The 19,488-nt window shown below is 55.2% G+C and overlaps 1 protein-coding gene across 3 annotated transcripts; it reads right to left on the bottom strand.

The window, feature by feature from the left end:
* Window positions 1-469: 469 nt before the first annotated feature.
* Window positions 470-19,442, bottom strand: AEN (apoptosis enhancing nuclease). Of its 3 annotated transcripts, XM_054641962.2 has the most exons (5): window positions 19,160-19,442; window positions 6,278-6,401; window positions 2,746-3,389; window positions 2,270-2,470; window positions 470-1,880 (listed from the first exon to the last, which is right to left on the bottom strand). In XM_054641962.2, exons 2-5 carry the CDS (start codon window positions 6,297-6,299, stop codon window positions 1,677-1,679), a joined length of 1,071 nt encoding a protein of 356 aa, XP_054497937.2. In that variant the 5' UTR covers window positions 6,300-6,401; window positions 19,160-19,442; the 3' UTR covers window positions 470-1,676. The 3 variants fall into 3 exon arrangements, with proteins under 3 accessions (XP_054497937.2, XP_054497938.2, XP_077041539.1); XM_054641963.2 differs by lacking the exons at window positions 6,278-6,401; window positions 19,160-19,442 and adding an exon at window positions 3,890-6,233; XM_077185424.1 differs by lacking the exons at window positions 6,278-6,401; window positions 19,160-19,442 and adding an exon at window positions 3,909-6,232.
* Between the last annotated feature and the right edge of the window lie 46 nt (window positions 19,443-19,488).

Below are 19,488 nucleotides of genomic sequence, written 5' to 3'. Positions count from 1 at the left end.
TACAACCATGGCTGTTCAGTTCCCTGGTGAACCAGGTAACTCCCTGTGTCTAGCCCCAAATCCCTCCCTGGTGCTCACACACCCAGCTGGGGCACATTTCTGCAGCCACAGATCATCTGCATGTCACCTACAGGCAGAGTGACTGCAGATGAGCAGCACCCTGTCCCCACACTGTGACAGCAGCCCATGTCACAGCTCACAACATTCCCACAGTGATCTTGCTCCCAGACCCTGGCTGAGCCCATCCCTGCTCCTCCTGCCACACAGGGGTGTCCCCAGAGCAGTGGGGACAAGCCTGTATCCCAAAGAACAACCCACTCCAGCCTCTCAAAGCACCTCTTCTAGTTGCAGGTGGGTTTGAAGCCCTAGAGCATGGGATGGTACTTGGGCACCTGTTTGCCAGCCTCATCCCTGCCCTCTCACTCCTGGAGAACTGCCAGATCAAATCATGCAGAATACACACAAGGGGTTTAGCCAGAAGAGTTTTTAATTCAGAATTGGACAATCATGTGAATAATTTATTTAAAGTGAAGTGCATTCTATGCTCTTGTCCAGGCTGGACATTGATTAGACCCAGACTTTCCTCTTGAACTTCATTGTGCAGGTGGATCCCTGTAAATCTATGGGGCCTGATGGGATTCATCCAAGAATCCTCAAAGAGCTGCTGATGCCATTACAGAGCTGCTCAACTATTTTTAAGCAGTCTCAGGAATCCACAGAGGTCCCAGCTGACTGAAAGGTGCCAAATGTTGCCCCAGTTTTGAAGGGCATGAAGGACACTGGAAACTACAGCCTGCCAGTCTCACTCCGCTGACAGGTAAAATTATGGGAAGTATTTTCTGGGAGGTATTGAAAACCACCTGGAGCACAATGCAGCCACTGCTCACATCCAGCATGGCTTCACCAGGGCAAAATCCTACTCATTGAACCTGATTTCCTTGTACAGCAGGGCTCCCACCTAGCTGATCAAGGGACACCAGGTGATGAAATCTTTTTGGACTTCAGCAAAGCTTTTGATCCCATATCACAGTATCCTTCTGGAGAAAATATTCAGCACACAGCTAGAGCTGAGCACTGAACAGGCTCCCCAGGGAAGTGCTGACAGCACCAAGCACATCTGAGTTCAAGGAGTGTTTGGATAAAGCTCTCAGGCACATGATGGGATTCTTTGGGTGTCCTGTGCAGGGCCAGGTGTTGGACTCAGTGATCCTGATGGATCCCTTCCAACTCAGCATATTATATGATTCTGTCCAAGAAAATGAGCAGCAAGCTGTCTGTTTACTGGCCGAGATGGTTCTCAGCCTTTGGACATCAGCAAAACACCTCAGTCCCTGCACAGAAGAACTTGCTCCTTGCTGTCTGGGAGGAGGAGAACCCCACAGAAGGCATGGAGGGTGTTGGCAGCCCCCATTACACACCCACAGAGGCTCCTCCAGGCTGACACAGGACCCTGCTCATCCCCAAGTGACAGATGAACACAGGACAGTCTGTGTGACAGCTCAAGGCTGCAGACAGCATTTTTGGGAGACTGCTTGTGTCCAGGTGTCACCATGTCTCCATCCCCGAGCAGAACAGTGCTAGGCACAAGCCCCAGGGGAGGAGATCAGCAGACACCTCCACCTTAAACAGCTGAAGGCACCAGGATGGCCCAAAACACACAGAGGACACTGTCCCCGTCACAGGCTGCTTGCCATCAGCTCTGTGGGCCAGTACTGGTCATCCAGGTACTGGCTGCTGTCTGCAGCAGGGTCTGTGACAGGGCTGGGGGGCCGGGGGGGCAGGCTGTGGGCCAGCTGCTTCTCCCACTGCACCTCCACCAGTCTGTACAGCTCCATGGCTGTCTGGGCATCCTCCACCGACGAGTGTCCTTTGCAGCCCTCCTGGGAAAAGGGGAGAAAAGGAGAAAAGGGGAAAAAGCCTCATTAGATAAAAGAGGCAGCAAAAATCTCACAGGTCATGTTGTCTGCTTGCTTGGAAGGACACAAGTGCTGTGGGTTTTGGAGACAGCAAAGGTTTGATGCAGCCAAGGCCATACAGGTATCTCTTCCACACTTCTTGGAGGGCACAGATCCTGTCCCCATTTTACTGAGATAATTAATGGTCAGCTTGGGAGGTCCTTGGCTCTCCCAGCTTATTTATAGTCAGGAGCACAGGGTGAACAAGGTTCATCTCCACCTCACAGAGAATATACAGTGGGACAACCAAGCTGACCACAGAGGTCCATAGCTAACCCAAGGTTGCTTCCCATCTCAGGGTTGCTGGTGCTCACCTGGATCTTTTTATGGAGCAGGTGCCTGGCCAAGTTCTTGAGGGAGACATTGGCTCTGATGGGCAGCCCTGCCCTCTTCTTCAGCGCAGGGCTCTGGCTGGTGTCTCGAGTCCTGTCTTTCGGGTGGAAGTACTTCAGGGCTTGGAAGTCATTGTGGATGGCGTGTCCTACCACAATCTTGTCTTTCAAGATCTTCAGGATCTGGAAGAGTCACAGAGGGTTAGACTGACACTGCAGTGAAAGAAATACCAAGCATAAAATAAGCCATTTTGTATTAAATTCAGCTCCTTGGCTTTACTTTTTATGTTCCCAGAAGGAATAACAAGCAAGCAAACCAATCCACTGCACAGCTTGAGGCTCCCATTCCTGTGCTGTGCCTCACAGCAGCCTAGCACAGGCCACCAAGAATCCCAATTTGTGCCTGACAGATAACACAGAGACTTTTTGACTTTTTTAAAAATTTCTTTTTCCCTGACCTCAGCCTGGGCAGCCTTGAAGGGAATTGCATTCTTCATGTGCTGCTTGGTGATGCCACTCCAGCGTGTCCGGTAGTCCACAATGGGGAGCTCGGGCCGGACGTACTTGTCATAGATGACATCCCCGTCGTAGTTCACCACGGAGCAGCGTGCCAGCTCGCTCAGCTTGCCCTGAGGGCCCGTGCCCACCATCTCACAGTCGATGGCCACGTACTTGCCCGGGCGCAGCACCAGGGAGGACGTCCTCACCCTCCCGGAGCTGCCGTTCCCCTGGGACAGCAGCACGGAGTGGTGCCTGGCTATGTTGTCCGGAGAGGCAGATAGAGACAGCGATGAGGACACGGTCTGCTTGGCCTTGGGGACATTGTCACAGCTCTCGGTGAGTTCAGTGTGTGCCTCCAGCCCCGCCTCGGGGCTCTCACTGCCCGGGTGCCTGTGGGGGCTCAGCAGCCCCTTCCGCTCCAGCACGGCCCGGCGCGCCATGAACCGCTGGTGCTTTCGGCTCCTCTTCTTGCTGCGAGCCTGCGGCGAGCCGGGACCCTTCGGGGCCTGGGCGCAGCCCCCATGGGCGCCCTGCAGGGTGGGCACGGAGACCTTCGGGGCGGGCAGCAGCGGGGTCATCTGTCCTTTGCCTGGTGGCATTCCTGCGGGAGGGTGCACAGGGGGCCGTGAGTGCCATGCAGACCCCAGTTTCTCCTGTCAGAAAAGGACGCACAGACCCCAGGGCAAACCCACCCCGCTGTGGGGTGGCACAGGCAGGAGAAACGGGGCAGGGCAAGGGGGGGAAGGGACACGGACACGCTGTCGCACCCTGTGACACACCACGCCTTTGCCCCCTCATTCTCGGTCCCACCCCGCCCCATTCCCGGCCCCAGGGCCCTGCCCACCCCCTCGCCGCTCCGCAGCCCCCTGCCCACCGCACTGTCCTCTCCGTCCCCCCGTTCCGTACTCCCTAAGGCCCTGTCTGCCCATTACCCGGGCCCTCTCCACCCCACTCCAGGCCTCAGCTGCCTGCCCGCCCCGTTACCCATCCGCCGGCCCCTGCCGGCTCCCCCGGTGTCCCCTGTACCCCCAGTGTCCCCCCCGGTGTCCCCTATACCCCCGGTGTCCCCCCCGGTGTCCCCCCGGTGTCCCCGGTGCTGACCGCTCCCGGTGCCGCTCACACGTGTCCGGCCCGGAAGCCGCCCCGCGCACATGCCCGGGCAAGTCCCGTAGTGGACACGCCCCCCTGCTTTCCCATTGGCTGCGTGGGCGCCTAATTTGCATATTGAGGCGGGGCTTCTGCCGCCTCCGAGGGCGGGGTCGTCGCGGTTTTGGGATTTTTGGGGTTTTTTGGGGAGTCCCGGAGATCTCTACCCGGAGCTCCCAGCCCAGACTGGGTGATGCTCAGGCTTTCAAGCCTGTGCCCTCTCTGCCCCCGCTGGAAGGGACCCTCCGTGGGGCTGGGTTTGGGGTGGGATGCACGCTGCGGTTCCTAGGAGTAAGCTAGTGATGAAGATTAGATTTGCCTGGGGGTTCGTTAGCAGGGGAAGGAGTTGAACCATCATTTTCGGGGTATGGGGCCGATAGCTTATTTAGCTGACCCTACTAGAAAGTAATATAAAGGAAGTATGGAGGGTTTTGATTCCTCTACTGTAGGTTTGATTCCTGCTTTTCTAAGTATTAGGAAATGAGAGGGCCAGTATACCTCCATGTTCATTTTATCACAGTGACCCTTAGTGTTCAGGCACATTTACAGTAGGGCCTTAGGTAAGGAGGTAGGCCCGCGTAGCAAACTGGTATGCTGGTATGTCAGAGGCACAGGGCCAGGGTGAGTGGCAGGAAGTTTTTTCATAGCCGGTGTATCAACTGGTCGTATTGGAATCGTGGCTAAGAGGCGTGAACTCATAGGAATCCTGCTGATAAGAGCAGGACTTTTGTGGCTAGTACAACAGGGAATAGTTCTTGAAGGAGGTTGAAGAGGCTTGGGTTGAAGCCAAGTCTGTGCAGCCCCGCACGGACACATGGCCGTGCTTTTCCTGGGTGTCCCCTGTGTCTTTTCGTCCTGCAAGTGGGCTGGAGCACGGCAGCTTGGGGTGTGCATCCTCCAGGCTCTCCCAGGATGCTCCCTGGAGTTGTGGGGGGCAGCTCCAGCTGGGGCATGGTGGAAGGGGGGGTTTCAGACCGGCCTCTCGTTGCTTCACTCTCAAAGCTCACAAAAGCAATGTCCAAGGTGGTCAGAAGAGGAGCAGGGCTGCAGGCAGCCCCAGCCAGAGGCTTGTCCCCGTGCCTTCAGCATCGCTGCAGAGGCCGTGTGCCCTAGGGCAGACTGTGACTTGTTGTGGTGGGATGAGCCATACAACAACAAAATCACTAGTCTTCCACAGGGAACCAGGCACCGTGTCCATCCTCATCCCTCTGGGCCTTGCTGGGAGGGTGCCCTCTCCCTGCTACTGATGGGGCTCACAGGGATGCAGGACAAGTGGACAAGTGTTTCACACTCCACTGTTCTCCCTTTCCACCACCCATTAGCTTCTCTAGCCTGGTAAGAAAGGAAAGTTTTAGATTGCCCCTGACTTTTTGGTTTTGGGTTTTTTTGGTGGTTTTTTTTTGTTTGTTTGTTTTGTTTTGTTTTTCTTTTGGTCAGTAAACCTATTCCTTAAATCAGTTGCTCCATGTTTTGCATTTCTTGCATCCATCCCTGCTGTTCAGCTAATTAATCTCCCTTTAATGAGAGTCATTCAAGTGTCTCACAATATCTTGCTAGGGAGTTCTGTCAGGTCTCTATGTAGAAATTTATACTCTTTTCTGGTGTTTTTGGTGAAACTGTGCATTACAGCTTTTGGAGATGGTTCATTTCATATTCCTGGGCCTCTCCACTGTGTTTTCCTCCCTGTAAATGAGGTGTGAGCTCACTATCACCACACGAGTGGGAGCAAACTCAAGCCTTGCTGTGAGGGACATGGGCTTGCATTTGTCCTCCAGCTCAGGGTGGATAAGGAAGTGGTGTCACTGCCTGCTCTTCTCCCTCACACCCTGCATTATATGATGAAAGACTCAAGTGCCTGGCTGAGAGCTTCTCCCTGGACACATTGGTGTTCCACTCGTGGGTCTAATCACTCTTGGCTTGTCCACAACAAACCCCTCCATGTTCCTTCTGTCCTTCCCAGGATGTATAGTTTGCATTCTCTTTGAGAGTGCAAAGTTTTTTGCTGTACCCTCATGGCAACAAAGAAACCTCAACAGAAGAAATTATGGCATGTGGGGAGGAAGGGAAAAGCTTTTCCCTGTTTTCCAGAGTGACCAGGCTTGGGAAACCAGATGATCCAGAATGCAAGGGAACCCTGCTATCATTTTTTCTCTCTACCCCATATACAAAGATGGAAATGAAAAAAAGTCAAAATATCTTTGAAATGTGAGTTAAAATAACTTTGAAAATGTGCTCTGGCCTCCTATAGTCCCACTGACCCCCGGATACTCAGTAGATGGTTCCCCCAGAGTAGGTATTTCTCCCTTTGGTAAAAGCCTTGTGTTGAACAGGGATGCTACTCACCTCCCCAAGGTCCTGGGGCCATGCTGGGGCTGGAGGGTTGGGCACCAGATGGTAGAAATCAGATTTCAGATGTGGCAGATGAGCTGAGATGAAGGCAGAGCGCGCCAGAGCCCGGGAGAGGTTTCTGCGGTGTTTGCACAATTTGAAATAATAACGAAATCTGTAAAACTCTGGGTAGAGCACGACTAGAATAACAGGCTAAATTTGTCAGATGAATAATTTACTAGAAGTGATTGGCTGTGCTCCAAGTGAGATGAGCACCAGGCTGGTTCCAGGCTGAGCAGCCTGGGTGTCTCTGTCCTCAGCTGGGAGCTGGTCCCTCTCCTGCTGCCTGGCCATTGCTCTGCCATCAAAGCTGGTCTCTAGACAGGACGCCTTTCCCCAGCTCATCACTGCCCAGGGCTGCAGGGATTCCTGCAGAGCTCCTGGTGCCCTCCAGAAGCTGCCTGCTCTTTATTTTCAAGGTGCTGCTTTGCAGAGTAGAGGTGGGTGTCTGTCTCTGGCTCCAGGCTCGTGGACTCACCCATCCTCTGCCTCTCTCCCTCCTCCAGCCACTTCTCTGTCCTCAGCCGTGGTGCAGAGCGGATGGAAGAACAGACACATCTTGACATTTGGGGTGGGAAGGGAGATGAAATCCCAGTGCTGAGAGGAGATGGTGACTGCAGCCTCAGCAAGCAATTAACGTGATCATGTTTATGAATGCGGATCAGTAATTCCAGGTAAACTCCCCAAGAGCGGTGCTGCAGGCGAACAAAGCCTCCTGCCTACCCAGGAGCCTGCCAGCAGGCCCTGCCAGTGCCAGCACATTCCTGCTGTGACTCTAAAGTGCTTCATTTCCTCGTGCCAGCCTCAACATGCATCGTTTTGTCTCCTATTACCTCGATGCCAGAGCTCCTCTTTGTGGTGTTGGTTGCACCACGTCTTCCTGGACCTCTCTGTTCCCTCCCTGCCAAGGGGTATGATGGGTGGGAATGGGATAGGTTAACTCAGAGAAGGCAGCAAGGACCCAGCTTTGCCTCCAGGGGTGATGAGGGATCACTTCATCATCCTGGGCCCTGCAGGCTGCCTGGTGCCCACCTGTGGCTGGGGAACCTCACCAGGGCTCCCTGAGCTGCTCACATCACTCTGAGTAGGCTTCTGGCAGGGTTGGTTTGTGCCCACCAGCATCCAGAAGATCAAACAGAAGCTGGGAAGCTCAGAAATAGGTTGGGCTAGTGACCAATTGCTGGACCTGATTTCCTTTAGAGGAAGAAAGTCTCGTCATGATGGAGCACCTGGAAATACCAGCACCATCCTTTGGTGCACAGGACCAGCTGGGACAGCCAGTGCTGTGTGGCTGAGGTGTCACCAGCACAAGGATGTCAGGACAGACAGGTACCATGTCACCCCCTGGCCTTTGCTGTGCTGGGACTTGGAGCACTGCAGCCCTCCTGGTCCACAGCAGAGGCCCAGCACAGGGATTCCTGCAGGACCCCTCCACTGCCATGCTGAGATCCCCATCCTGAGCCCACCTCGCAGAACCTCCAGGAACTTAGCCAGGAGACTCCCTCCTGGCTGAGGATGGAGTGTGTGTGAGAGCAGCTGCTCAGCCATGAAAACTATTCAGTGCTGGAAAGTTGTGCTTGGAAGGCAGGAAACCTTTCCCTCAGAGCACCAAGAGCCTCCCTATTCCTCTGACACTCCTCCAACACTCCATGGGAATTGCCTGTATCCCTCCAGCACAGACAGATCTCCTCTTCAGTCATGTCCTGGGGGGTGTCAGTGCTCCAGGGATGCTGCTGGGGGTAAGGAGGGATGGATGCTCCCAGAGCAGGAGGTGAGGGAGGCTGATGCTGCCATCCATCTCCCTCCTCACTCCCCATTTTCTGGCTGGCCCCCAGGAGAGCAGTGAGCAATTATGGTCCACGCGGAAGCTTCATTATTGCCCTGTCGTGGCCTCGTTTGATGAGATGTTTTATTGCCAAACTTATTAAAAGTGAAACGTGCGGTTTCTGCGCAGCAATTTCCTGGCTGCAGCGATAAGCTGGGCTCTGCCTGCTGTGTAATAAACAGTTATTTTTATGTACAGCTCTGGCTGGGGTGACAAGGAAGGGAGAGGGCCTGGCTCGTGTTAATTGCGATGGTTAATGGGATCTGTGCGTGTGAGGAGGTGTGTGCCCTTCCCCTGCCACGTTCTGTGACAGAGGTGCTCTGGGTGTTGGCAGTGGGGACTGGGCAGGGTCTCCTCCCCACAGTGCATGGGAACAAGAAGGATTAGTCTGAAAGCTCCTCACCTGCCTCCTCTCAGTCCTTCTCCACAGTCTGAGCAAATGAGGGACCTGTTGTGCACCCCTGTGGTGTGAGACTCCGTCCCCTGCAAGGGCTGCCCCTCAGCTCCATTGATTGAACCCCTGCAGGAGGCTGGAGGGAGCCTCAAAACCTGGGAGCCTCACTTAATCTTCCCCAGATCCTGACCAAGAACCTCTCTGTCTGCAGCAGCATTTGCAGGAGATGCTGGTGGCCAAAGCATCACCATGGAGCGTCCACCATGTCACCTCCCTCTGTCCCTCCTTGGCAGCAGACAGGTGCTGGAGAGGAGACAGTAAATTCAACAGGCACACTAATGCCACAGAAAACATGTGTCACTGCTGAGCTTGGAGCAGCAAAACTCTGATAAATATCAGCAAAGCTGATAAATATCGTTCTATTTTGTCAGAAACAAAGTGTCCTCATTAGGTGTGTGATCTGTTTTTTGGTTTAATTACATCTTTTAAATACATTTTGAAAGGAAGCAGCTTTTTAAAATGCAAGGTGTCAGGACTGCATTTACAAAAATCCTGATTGCCATTTTTTTATTTTCCAGACCTGGCCAAAGCTATTAGTTCAACTCAAGCTGAAAGTGCATAACTTTCCCCAATAAACAATTTGTCAGAAAAATTCCTCCTGGCTCTGGGAGATCTGGTTGTTATTTGTCAGCAGTCAAAACCCTGTTGGGTATTTCCCATCTGACTTCTTTTCTTAACAGCATCTTTATTGGTCTGGGAATTAACAGCTGAAGATGTGATACTTGCTATTCATTGCAGTCATCCCAAATGCCACTCATCTCATCAGGCCATGGCTCCACAAAGCAAAAACCCCTCTCCTTTTCTTCAGTGCACCATTTTTGGGTAACTGTGGGGCTTTTCATCCCAGATTTCCTCCCTTCATCCTCCTGATCCTGCAGTGTGCAATGGTATCCCCAGGCTTGGGCTCACATCCCTATCTCCCGCATCCATCCCCATCCCTGCTGCCCATCTCAGCCTCTTGCTGGGCAAACTCCCTCCACTGCCAGCTCAGCCCCTCATTAATTTGTATTGCAGCGTGTGTTGGGGGCTGACGTGTAATTAGAGCTCCTGAAGCCTGTCTCATGCTGTAATTGCCATGACAGGGGCCACAGCATATCCGCTTGTTAATTAGTAAACCACAATATCCCGGGGGCTCGTTGAGAGCCGCCTTAATTGTATTTCAGCTGGAACAGAGGGATAATTACCCTTTGCTAGCACTGCCACTTTTAAATTCTTAAAAAAAAAAAAAGAAAGAAAAGAAAGGAAAACCCAAATCGAGCTCCTCTGCTGCTTCCCCCCTTGGCTGCCCAGGGACCTGGTTTCATCCCCAGGCTGAAGGGGAAGGGCTGTGGAGCTCAGCAGTGTGGGAACGGGATGCCAAGAGATTTCCTCGGGGCCACGCTCAAACTGGTGGTGACTGAGCTGCCCCTGCTCCAAGGGTGTTTCTGTGTCCCTGCACATGGGACTCTGCTGGGAACCCCGTTTGTGGATGCAGGCTGGATTGCTGGGCGTCCTGTTTGATGGGAACCCCATCCTGGACAGTGAGCAATAATGCCCTGGCATCACCACCAGGCACCTCCACTGGCTTGGAGGAGCAGGAGTGAGCCAAGGTCTCCCTCCTAACCTCCCATCAGACAGAGTAATTCCCCTTGGAATGGGAGTGGGAGCTTCTGCAGGGGAGCCTGTGGACCTTGCAGGGCTCAGTGCAACAAGTGTACGTTGCTGCCAAGGGTGTGCTTGTATTCCACACCTCCAACACTCTCAGGGTAACAGCAGGACCTCAGCGTGCTCAGTGCTGGAAATCTCTCCTCCTACAAACCCTGCAGCAGTGTGGGATCAGCCTGCTTGGCATTAATGGACCCCAGAGGTGAATAATCTCCCTTGTTGATTCCTTTCTTGTCAAATTTCACCTCACTGGGCAACTGGGAGGCTTCTGGGACCTGGTTAAAGCTTTTTCTTCCCCAGGAGGGATGTCCTGTGAGGTGCGTGTGTGTCTGTGTCTCTTGTAGCGGTCATGGGAGTACCATGGAGCTCTGGTGAGAGATGGAGGAGCTGAGGTGCAGCCTCACCCTTGTGTGAGCACCACAGGCTCCAGAGCACCTCTTCAGAGGAGCTGGTCAGAGAGCTTTGGGGGAGGTTAACCTGGGCAGAGAACCTGACCTGTGACATCCAGCCCTTTTCCTGTGCTCCTCCCTGAACCAACACGAAGAGCTCAGCCACCATCAGCCCTGCTGGTGTTTCCTGCTGTTCAAAGGATCGTATCACGGACAACTGGCCTTTGGTTTGTGAATTGGCATAAATAACAGTCCTGGCTCTCTCCTGGGAAGCTACATGGAGGTCAGCCTTGAAGAAAAGATCAGTACAGCGGCTCCTAGCATTAGTAAAAAGACATAACCGAGGCAAAGAGCCTTGAACATAATTACAGCCTAAGAGCTGTGATGGGAACTCAATGACCTGGAGCCATCTCCTGGATTTGAGTGCAATCAACAGATTGACACTGCTGGGTCCTGAAGGCTGGTTTTTGGAAGCCATGCAGCAGGGTTGAATGCCAGAGCAGGCAGCGAAGCAGCACAGGTGCCCGTTCCAAAGAGCAGAGCTGGAAAAGGGTCTCAAATGCCATGGAAGAACCAGATGGAGGCAGCCACTGGAACACTCCGCACGTAATTGAGGGCACCTTCAAGGGTGAGCACAGGGTGGCTGCCCACCTCCAGGATGCTCTCTGCTGCTGCCATGCGAGTGACTGTCATTAGAGCTGGGCATGGAGTTTATAGTTGAGTAACCACAACAACTTTGCACAAATTAAACAACATACTGTGGGTTAATTAGATTTCTTACCGCTGCCTCCATTAACCCAGCCCTGTCATGTGCTGTCAGAGCCCCTTCAAAATTCATATTCCAGGCATTATCACTGGGAGATGTGGATGGCTGTCTTTCCCTGGGCAACCTTACCAGTGTGGACATGGGTGGCACATGCCACCTTCTTTTCTTGGAAACCCCTTGGTGCAGCAGTTTGGACCAAGTAGAGAGGTAGTAATCTTGCAGGAGTGCTGGATATCCCAGCTGGCATTTCCCACCACAGATGATCCTTAAGAAAAAAGAGGTGTTTTTGCAGCAGTCTGTCTCTTATTATCCACAGGGTGCCGTGTGAATGCAAATAAACAAATGAGACCCCTTCAACAACATCTGAGAATGTGGCTCCATATTTTTTAAGCCAATTTCCTTAGACTGTGTCAGGGCCTGTTTTGTGTTTGCCAGACAATTATGTGGCTAATGAGGACAGGCACGGTTACATCAAGCGGGATTAGGAGGAATAAGGCATCAAATGTTGCAGTGCTTAAGACAACTGCTAACTAATGGGGGCTTGGAGGGCACGTCCTGTGGGCAGGTGGCTCCTCACAGGAATTCTGCTTCTGTTTGGAAGGAGATGGAGCAGGCAGTGGGCAGGCTGGCCAGAAGGTGAGGAAGCTGCCTGGTCCCTGCATGGTGGCTGTGCCCATGGGAAAGGAGAAAGTTGGAATATTTAGGGGAGGTAGCATCATGCAGCTGACCCTCAGTTTGTCCCATGAAGGCAGAGACAGACATGAGTGTTCTGATGGAGAAGGAGGCACCAGCCAAGACCACCCCATAAGTGCAGCAAAAGGGGATCAAAAGCAATGGGGAAGCTGAACCTCACCACTGAGATCACCAAGAAATTGGTATTTTAGCTGAAACCTTCCCATCCTGACTTGCTAGCAATCAGCACAGGCTCTGTGCAGTATTTCTGCAGGGCTGTGGATGTATTCCACATTCCACCCCCCTGAAGAGGGTCAGGAAGGAAATCAGGGATGATGCCTGATGCTGCAGTGAGACCCCACTCCCTGAGTGACATGGGGACACATGCACAGCCAGCTGTGACTTTCAGATGCCTCCTCCCAGCCACCTCTCTGCCAGCTCCTCTTCTGCCTGTCTGCCACCACAATCTCCCATCAATCAATGAACCAGATTTTCCCCTGAGTGCTGTCTGGCTGTGCCACTGCTCCCAGCAGGTGCCCTTGGTCATGCTCAGTGAATTTCTACAACTGCAGCACCCTGGGAGAGCAGCCAGTGCTGCCCAGAGGGGCTTTGCTTATTCCTCTTTGGACCCTCCTCCTCCTGGACTCTCATCCCGCATTTCAGCTGTGTCTTCTACAAAAACCTCTCAGCTGGAGTGAACAAGGACAGGTTCACTGCAGAGGGATGGATGCACAGCCACAACTGTGGCAGAAGTGCCTCCACATGTCCATCTGAAGACCTGAGCAGGAGACTGTCCAGAACCCAACAACCTCAGGATGTCAACCACCCCTGAGCCACATTTCTGTGCCAACCCTCTGCTGGATCCCATCACAGCAAGGCACAGACCTGAGCACCTCATGCCCAGATTCATCTCTCTCTTTCAACAGGGAGCCTAATCCCAGAGCCCTGTGCTCCACCAAGCCACCCTGAACTCCAGGGGCCTAGGAGAAGCACACACAGCTCATGGAGACACCCTAAACCCTCTTGCTGCCTCTGCTCCATGCCCAGTGCCAGAGTCTCAGCCCAGTCCCAAGCTGTTAGCCCAAACTGCAGGGCCCAGCACCCCAAGGACCCTTTCCCTGTCCCTGCAGCGGCCACCCCACCTGTGCCTGCCACCTGCCTTCCTGGAAGAAGATGGCACATGTGCTGAAGAGCTTCCCTTGAGCACAGCCACTGGATTGCTCTCCAGGTGACTAATTTACACCCTAATTGGTGTGGAAACGAATGCCAGAAAGCGCTGGAATACCGAGAAGTGAAGCTCTCCATCTTGGTTTCCTTCAGGGAAATGGTCTTAATTAAGTGTCTAGCAAACAGAGATAATTCCCAGCTACGTGTTGGCACAGGAGCCAGGGTGGAGGGTGCAGATGAGACAGGCATCTTCTCCTTGCTGGGTCTGCTTGGCCATTGCAAAGCTGTGGATTCCTCAGACCTCTGTGTCTCCAGGGCCCAGCCAGCCCTGCCTGGACCTGCAGGACATCCCCATGGCTTTTGCACCTCCACTAATGTTCCTTAGTCCCCAAGAGCACCTTCCCATTTTACCAGCCCATCCTGTACTGACTCCAGGGGAGTCGACACCACCCCTATGATTCCCACCAGTATTTATATTATGATTGTTCAAGCTTCATGTCACTCATTAATCAACCTTGAGCTTTCCGCTGGTCCTCATTCCATGTGAATTTACTCTGGACAAGCAATTCCATCCCCACTCCCCATGGTGGATGCTCCCAACCATTCCACACATCTGGCAGCCCTTCAAGCCCTGCTAATGGGAGCATGCCAGGAGGGGTTGCACATGCCAAGCAAACTGGAGTGGCCTCATGTTGCTTTGCTGGGCATACTGGAGCCCATGGCAACGTGCCAGCACCACGGGAGACACCCAGCAAGCCCTGGCACAGGTGGGCAGGGGACTCTGGAGATGCAGTCTGCCATGGAGAGCTGCTGGACCTGGCACTGCTGCCTTCAGAGCATGGCTGGCATTGAGATGCCCCAGCCCCTTCCCCATGGCCTCGCTGTGCACAGCTGTTCCCTTAGAAATAGCTGTTGCCATGGTTTTCCCAAAGAAAACACATCTTCCCCCCCTTCCCCACCACCACTCCCCACCGCCTTAACCTTGTGACAGCAGTGATGACGCGGCTCCCTAAGAAAGGCCACTTCACGTAGCTATGGTAACAATTAGCTTTCTCTTGGTTTTACCTCGGGGGTGACGCTGGGGAGAAGGGCCCAGAGCTGCTCTCCTGGAGCAGGTGCTTCCCCTGGCCTTGCACCCAGAGCCAGGGCTGGCAAGTGCCCGCTCTCTGCTGCAGCATCCCAGGCAGGGGCATCACTCATAGGGGTGTCTGCAGCCTGCCTTTATCTCAGGTGCTGGGGACAATCCCCTGTGTAGCTGGATGCACCTTGGGACCCTACAGAAGCCCTCAGCAGGGTTGTGCTGGCCTCCAGCAGCGGCTGGTGCAGGGAGATGGTGGGGAGCATCTCCCAAGGCACGGGGGTGGTGGGAGCATCTGCATCGCCTGGGCTCACTCTGAAAGCGTGGGGAAAAGAAGAGTGGGAGGCAGCCGGTTGTGCTGGAGAAGGACTGGGAACCAGCTGGGATTTTGGGGCTGGGAGCATGGCAGGGGCATCCACAGCCTGAATGGGAGGTCTGCAATGGTGCCTCTGCTCCCGGCAGCGGGAGGGTAAACACGGTACAAAGCCGCTCCTTAGGTACATACGAGTCACAGCTGTCGACTGCAGCAACTAAAATAAGCATTTTCCTGCTTTTTATTCCTCTGAGCCCAGCAGAGCCCACTCAGCACCAGGAGAGGAGCTGGAGTCTATTCTTAGCTCTGCAGGGAAGGGAGCAGGAGTCCCTGTGCTGCTGTCGTGCAAGGTTGGGGCTGCCACGTCCCATCCACTCATGGTCCCCAGGTGCCTGGCCTGACCCCAGTGTGGCATCAAGGCAGGAAGGACTGCACCCCAACAGGGACAAAGTCCTACTTTTTTAGCCAAAGAGGAGTAGGGGAGACAGTGGGAGGGAGGGAAGCCCCAGCACCTCCCTCAGCATCACTGCAGGATCTGGCATCCCTGAAGGAGAGGCTGCAATGCAGGTGGCTCTGGAAGGAGTCCCTGCTCTTGCAAAGCTGCTTTTCTGCCTGGGCATGGGGAAAGTGGGGGACCTCAAGTCACAGCTCCTGCTGCCTCCAGGGATGGGAGTTTTTTAGGGGAGTTGAGGAGTCTGAGCTGAGAGTCACCCATTGGCCCGTGCTGTGCCAGGGTCAGACTTGCTTTGCCCAGCCCTAGCCATGAGATGCTGGCACTGCCCACCCCAACACTTCCCACCCCAATATTTCCCACTGTTTTCTGGCTGCAGATCATGTTGGCCAGGGGGTCAGGGAGCCACTGGCCACCAGCACCACACCGTCCCCACATGGCACTGCAGGTCCTGCTTCAAAATGTGGGGATGTTTGGGGTGACCTCCAAACCAGCCTGCAGGAGCAGCAGGCACAGGGCAGGGAGGAAATCCCCCATACTGGTCACACTGTGGCCAGTGCAGCACTCAGCTCTGCTCTCCATCCAGCTCCATGAGGATCAGGGTGGGATGGGGGGCAGCCAGGGATCCAGCTGTGCATGGGGGGCCATGGGGAAGAAGCCCCAGCTCCATAGCAACAGGTACTCTCCACGTAATGGAGTCCTTTCCGCTCGGCCTCCGCAGCCGCCAGCCTTATTCACATGGCCATAAATAATTCAATTTTCTCATTCACACACATGAATGCTGCGGGCCGGGACTCCGGGTGCGCTCAGCCTCCATCTGTCTGGGGGGGAAGGGGGAGGCAGGGCCTGATAATAGACTCCAGCATTTGTTTAACATGGATGAGTGTGGCCAGATGGCCTGGGGACAGGAGGAGGGGATGGGGAGCTGGGAGGTGCTGCTGGCACCCTGAGCCTCCCCTGGATGAGAAGGGGAGGAGAGCAGGGGACTGTTGTGGGGACGAGCTGTGGCACCTCAAAATCAGCTCTGGGACCTCCAAACCAGCCTTGGAGTTGTGGACTTTTGAGCTGAGAGTGGATTAGGCAGGCTCAGGCCGATCTTCCTCTCACTGTGCCTTTGTTGCATTTCCAACAGGGAAGAAGGAGTGGGAGAAGTGCTGTGCTGAGGATTGCCCTGATCCCTGGTGAGACTGGAAGCAGGGGCATCAACCCATGACTGAAATCATTTAGCAGGTGATGCTGAAGGGGAAGGGGCAAGGGATGCTGCCAGTCACCATCCTGTCCCACACTGCCAGACAAGGGCCAGCAGTCCCCAAAATAACACCAGAGAATAAATAACAACCCCAGTGATGGAGGCACGTGGCCGCTTGCTGGTGCAATTAGCAGGCTCTGGGCCATCCCCTGGCAGAGGGACAGCAGGCCTGGCAGGAGAACACAAGGGAATTAGCAGGGTTAAGAGGCTGTGCTGGAAAAGCCTCGGTGCCAAGGAGCCAGTGTCTGCTGCTTGCACAAGCTGAGCCAGGTTGGGAGGTGAGGGATGTTGGCGGCTGCCTGGTGGCAGCAGTTCCTCACCTTTCCTCCCTGTGGCTTGGGCAGAGTTCAGCCTAAAGCATGCCAAGGGTTTGATCAAAGCTGGCACCTTCATCCCCTCTCTGTGTTTGACCAGAGGGACACACGCTGTGTTTGTCACTCTGGCACACAGCGACATCCTGAGCCTTGGGTGGGCTCAGACCCTGATGGGGAAGCACAGACCAGCGAGAAACCTCGAAGCTGGAATTGGTCACTTCATCCTAACTCTCTCTCCCATGCCCAGAGGGCTGGGCTGAGCAAGGTCCCAGCTTCATTCCCCACCCAGAGAAATCCCTGTTGGAGTTCCCATCCTTGTTTAAGACCCTGGCAAGCAGGCATTTAGCTCCAAGCTCCCGCACCATCTCCAGCTGAAGCTTGCAAAGCTGGCAGAGGGGATTTGGGTGATGCCAGAAGGAGGGTCAGGAAAGAAGCCCGCGCTCCGGCAGCGATATCCATCAGCAGCAGCGTCGGAAGAGTTTTCCCCGAGGGGATGGGGGAGGTGGAAGCGCTTGCCGGGGGGGAGCTGGGAGCGTAACCAGCTCATGTGCTGGCATTCCCCGGCTCCGCGACGTATTGGGGTAGGACACGTGTGTGTATGTGTATATTTGGGTGCCCTCGCACACAGGCAAGAGTTCCCTGCTGGTTACACGCTGCTCTCGCAGGATTTGGAGGCAGTAAAAGAACGGTGGCTGCACGGAACATCCCTGGATCACCGGGCACAGCCGGCAGCTACTCCACAACTCCTCCCGTGCATCGCACAACCCCCGCCTGCTCCGTGTGTTATCTGCACGAACCAGACCCCCACCCCGCGCCTGTTCAGTTCTGCTTGCACCTTTTAGAGACACCGGAACAACAGGCGGCCCTCACTGTACCCATCTGATATTAAATTAGCTCCAGCAGCCCCTGCCCACACAACCTGCAGGAAGGGGGTGAGCCTGACCTTGGCAGCCAGCCCCCCAACAGCTCTCTGCTGCAGACCCTGCTCGGAGCATCTTCCAGGGAGCTGCCCACAGAGCAGCAGCCTCAGCTTCCCCAGAGCTCCCCAAAGGCAGGCAGTGCACCCGGGGCTGCCCGGGGGTGCTGAGCACAGCCACAGCTCCCCAGTTCTCTGCCTGCACCCATAGCAGCAGGGGGGGCAGAAGTGACAGAGCATCGCAGGAGGCTGTGGGGGTTCCCCCCAGATCTCCCAGGACAGGTACCAAGAGGTCCAGGCTGTGCCCCTGCATGCACTTCTGCTGCTGCCAGGTGTGTAAACGCCAAGACCTCCCAGGTAGAAATTTCCACCTGTCAGACAATTCATATTTTGCTTCTTCCACCCAAAAACCAGGCCCAGCCCGAGCCCTCTGCATCTTTTGAGGGATGGATGGCAGAAACATGCTGCTGCTTATCCCTTCAGCTCCCAGCAGGAGCAGGATGTGGACAGCCCCGCTCCAGCGGGATCCCAGGGCCAGCTGCATCACTGGCTTTGCTCAGGTCCTCAGGGATGGACCACAGAGCCACTGGAGCACGGAGCACTTCCCCAGCTGCCCCAGGTGCCCAGGAAGGCTGCAGAGGCAGCTTGCTCTGGGCTTTGTCCCGGTTGTTTCGCTCCCATGACAGCCACCCCTGTGGGACCAGGGGCTCTGTGGCTGCTGGGGGTCCCTGCAGGCTCCAGTGGATCTGGATCTGCAGGCAGCTGTGGGCTCAGAAAGACCTTCCAGGACTGCTTGGTGGGAGCTACCGAGGAGTTTGGCGACTTGCAGGGTTACCAGTGGAGTGTGTCCGGTGGGAAGGGACACAGCCTTCCTCTCACTGGGAATGCACACACCAATCCCTGCATGCACATCTCCACCCTGCTCTTCTCCAAGCCTCTCACAGGTCCCAGACCCTTTTTCTACCTTGTTCACTGCCTGCACATCCAAGTGACACCGAACAGAGGCACTTACCTGCTGTTTGCCCCATTGGAACGGGAAGGACAGTGGGACAAAGCCCTTAGGACAGGGCACAGTTGGTCCTTCTTCCCCCACCAGGTGAGGAGGGCAGCTCCTCTCCTGCTCTCACCTGCTCCCTCAGCATGCACCGTGGCTCCTGGCATCACCCAGGGCCCCTCAGGGCTTGGCCATGGTGGGTTTGGGGTGCACGGCATGGCACCACTCTCAGGGTCCCCTCGATGAGGATCACAGAAGGGACAAGGTTTATTCCAGGGAGCTGGCATAGAAGGCAGGCAGATACCCAGTGGTGGGCATCTTCTGAGGTGGTCTGGGAATGCCGGATGGGAATGCCAGGCATGAGGACGCTGCAGACCCCCACACCTCCCCGGCAGGAGCATCCCAGCCCCGTCACGCAGGGAGGGACCCGCCACCTCCGGGGGTTTGCTGTCCCAGGGGCGGTTCTGTTGTTCTCTCCGAGCTGGGGACACCCATCCAGGCTTTGGATTCCCAGGGGTCCCTTGAGGCTGCAGCCCTGGGTTTGCCCAGCGGCATTCGGGGCTGCAGCCCCCAGCGGGACGGGGGGGCACGGAGCGCAGCCTTACCTTGGAGGAGCCGCTACAGGGCAGGGATAACGGGACCCCCGGTCCCGGGACAGCCGCAGTGCTGGAGGCAGGGATGCAGGGATGAGGTGACACGAACGGGATGGATGGATGGATGGATGGATGGATGGATGGATGGATGGATGGATGGATGGATGGATGGTTTGGGGGCTGCAGGTTTCCCCGCTCTCAGGTGCGGAGACAATAGCCAGGGCTCCTGTTGCAGCTGCAGACTGTCTCTTTAAACCCCTCATCAGCCCACAGGTGGCCCTGTCACCACCGTGGTCATCCATGACGTCATCGGGAGGGAGGGAAGGGGAGGAGGAGGAGGA

This window comes from Agelaius phoeniceus, chromosome 13, assembly GCF_051311805.1.
Source record: "Agelaius phoeniceus isolate bAgePho1 chromosome 13, bAgePho1.hap1, whole genome shotgun sequence".
Taxonomy (NCBI): domain Eukaryota; kingdom Metazoa; phylum Chordata; class Aves; order Passeriformes; family Icteridae; genus Agelaius; species Agelaius phoeniceus.
Note: the sequence above shows the minus strand (reverse complement) of the source record. Positions and strands in the feature narration are given on the sequence as shown.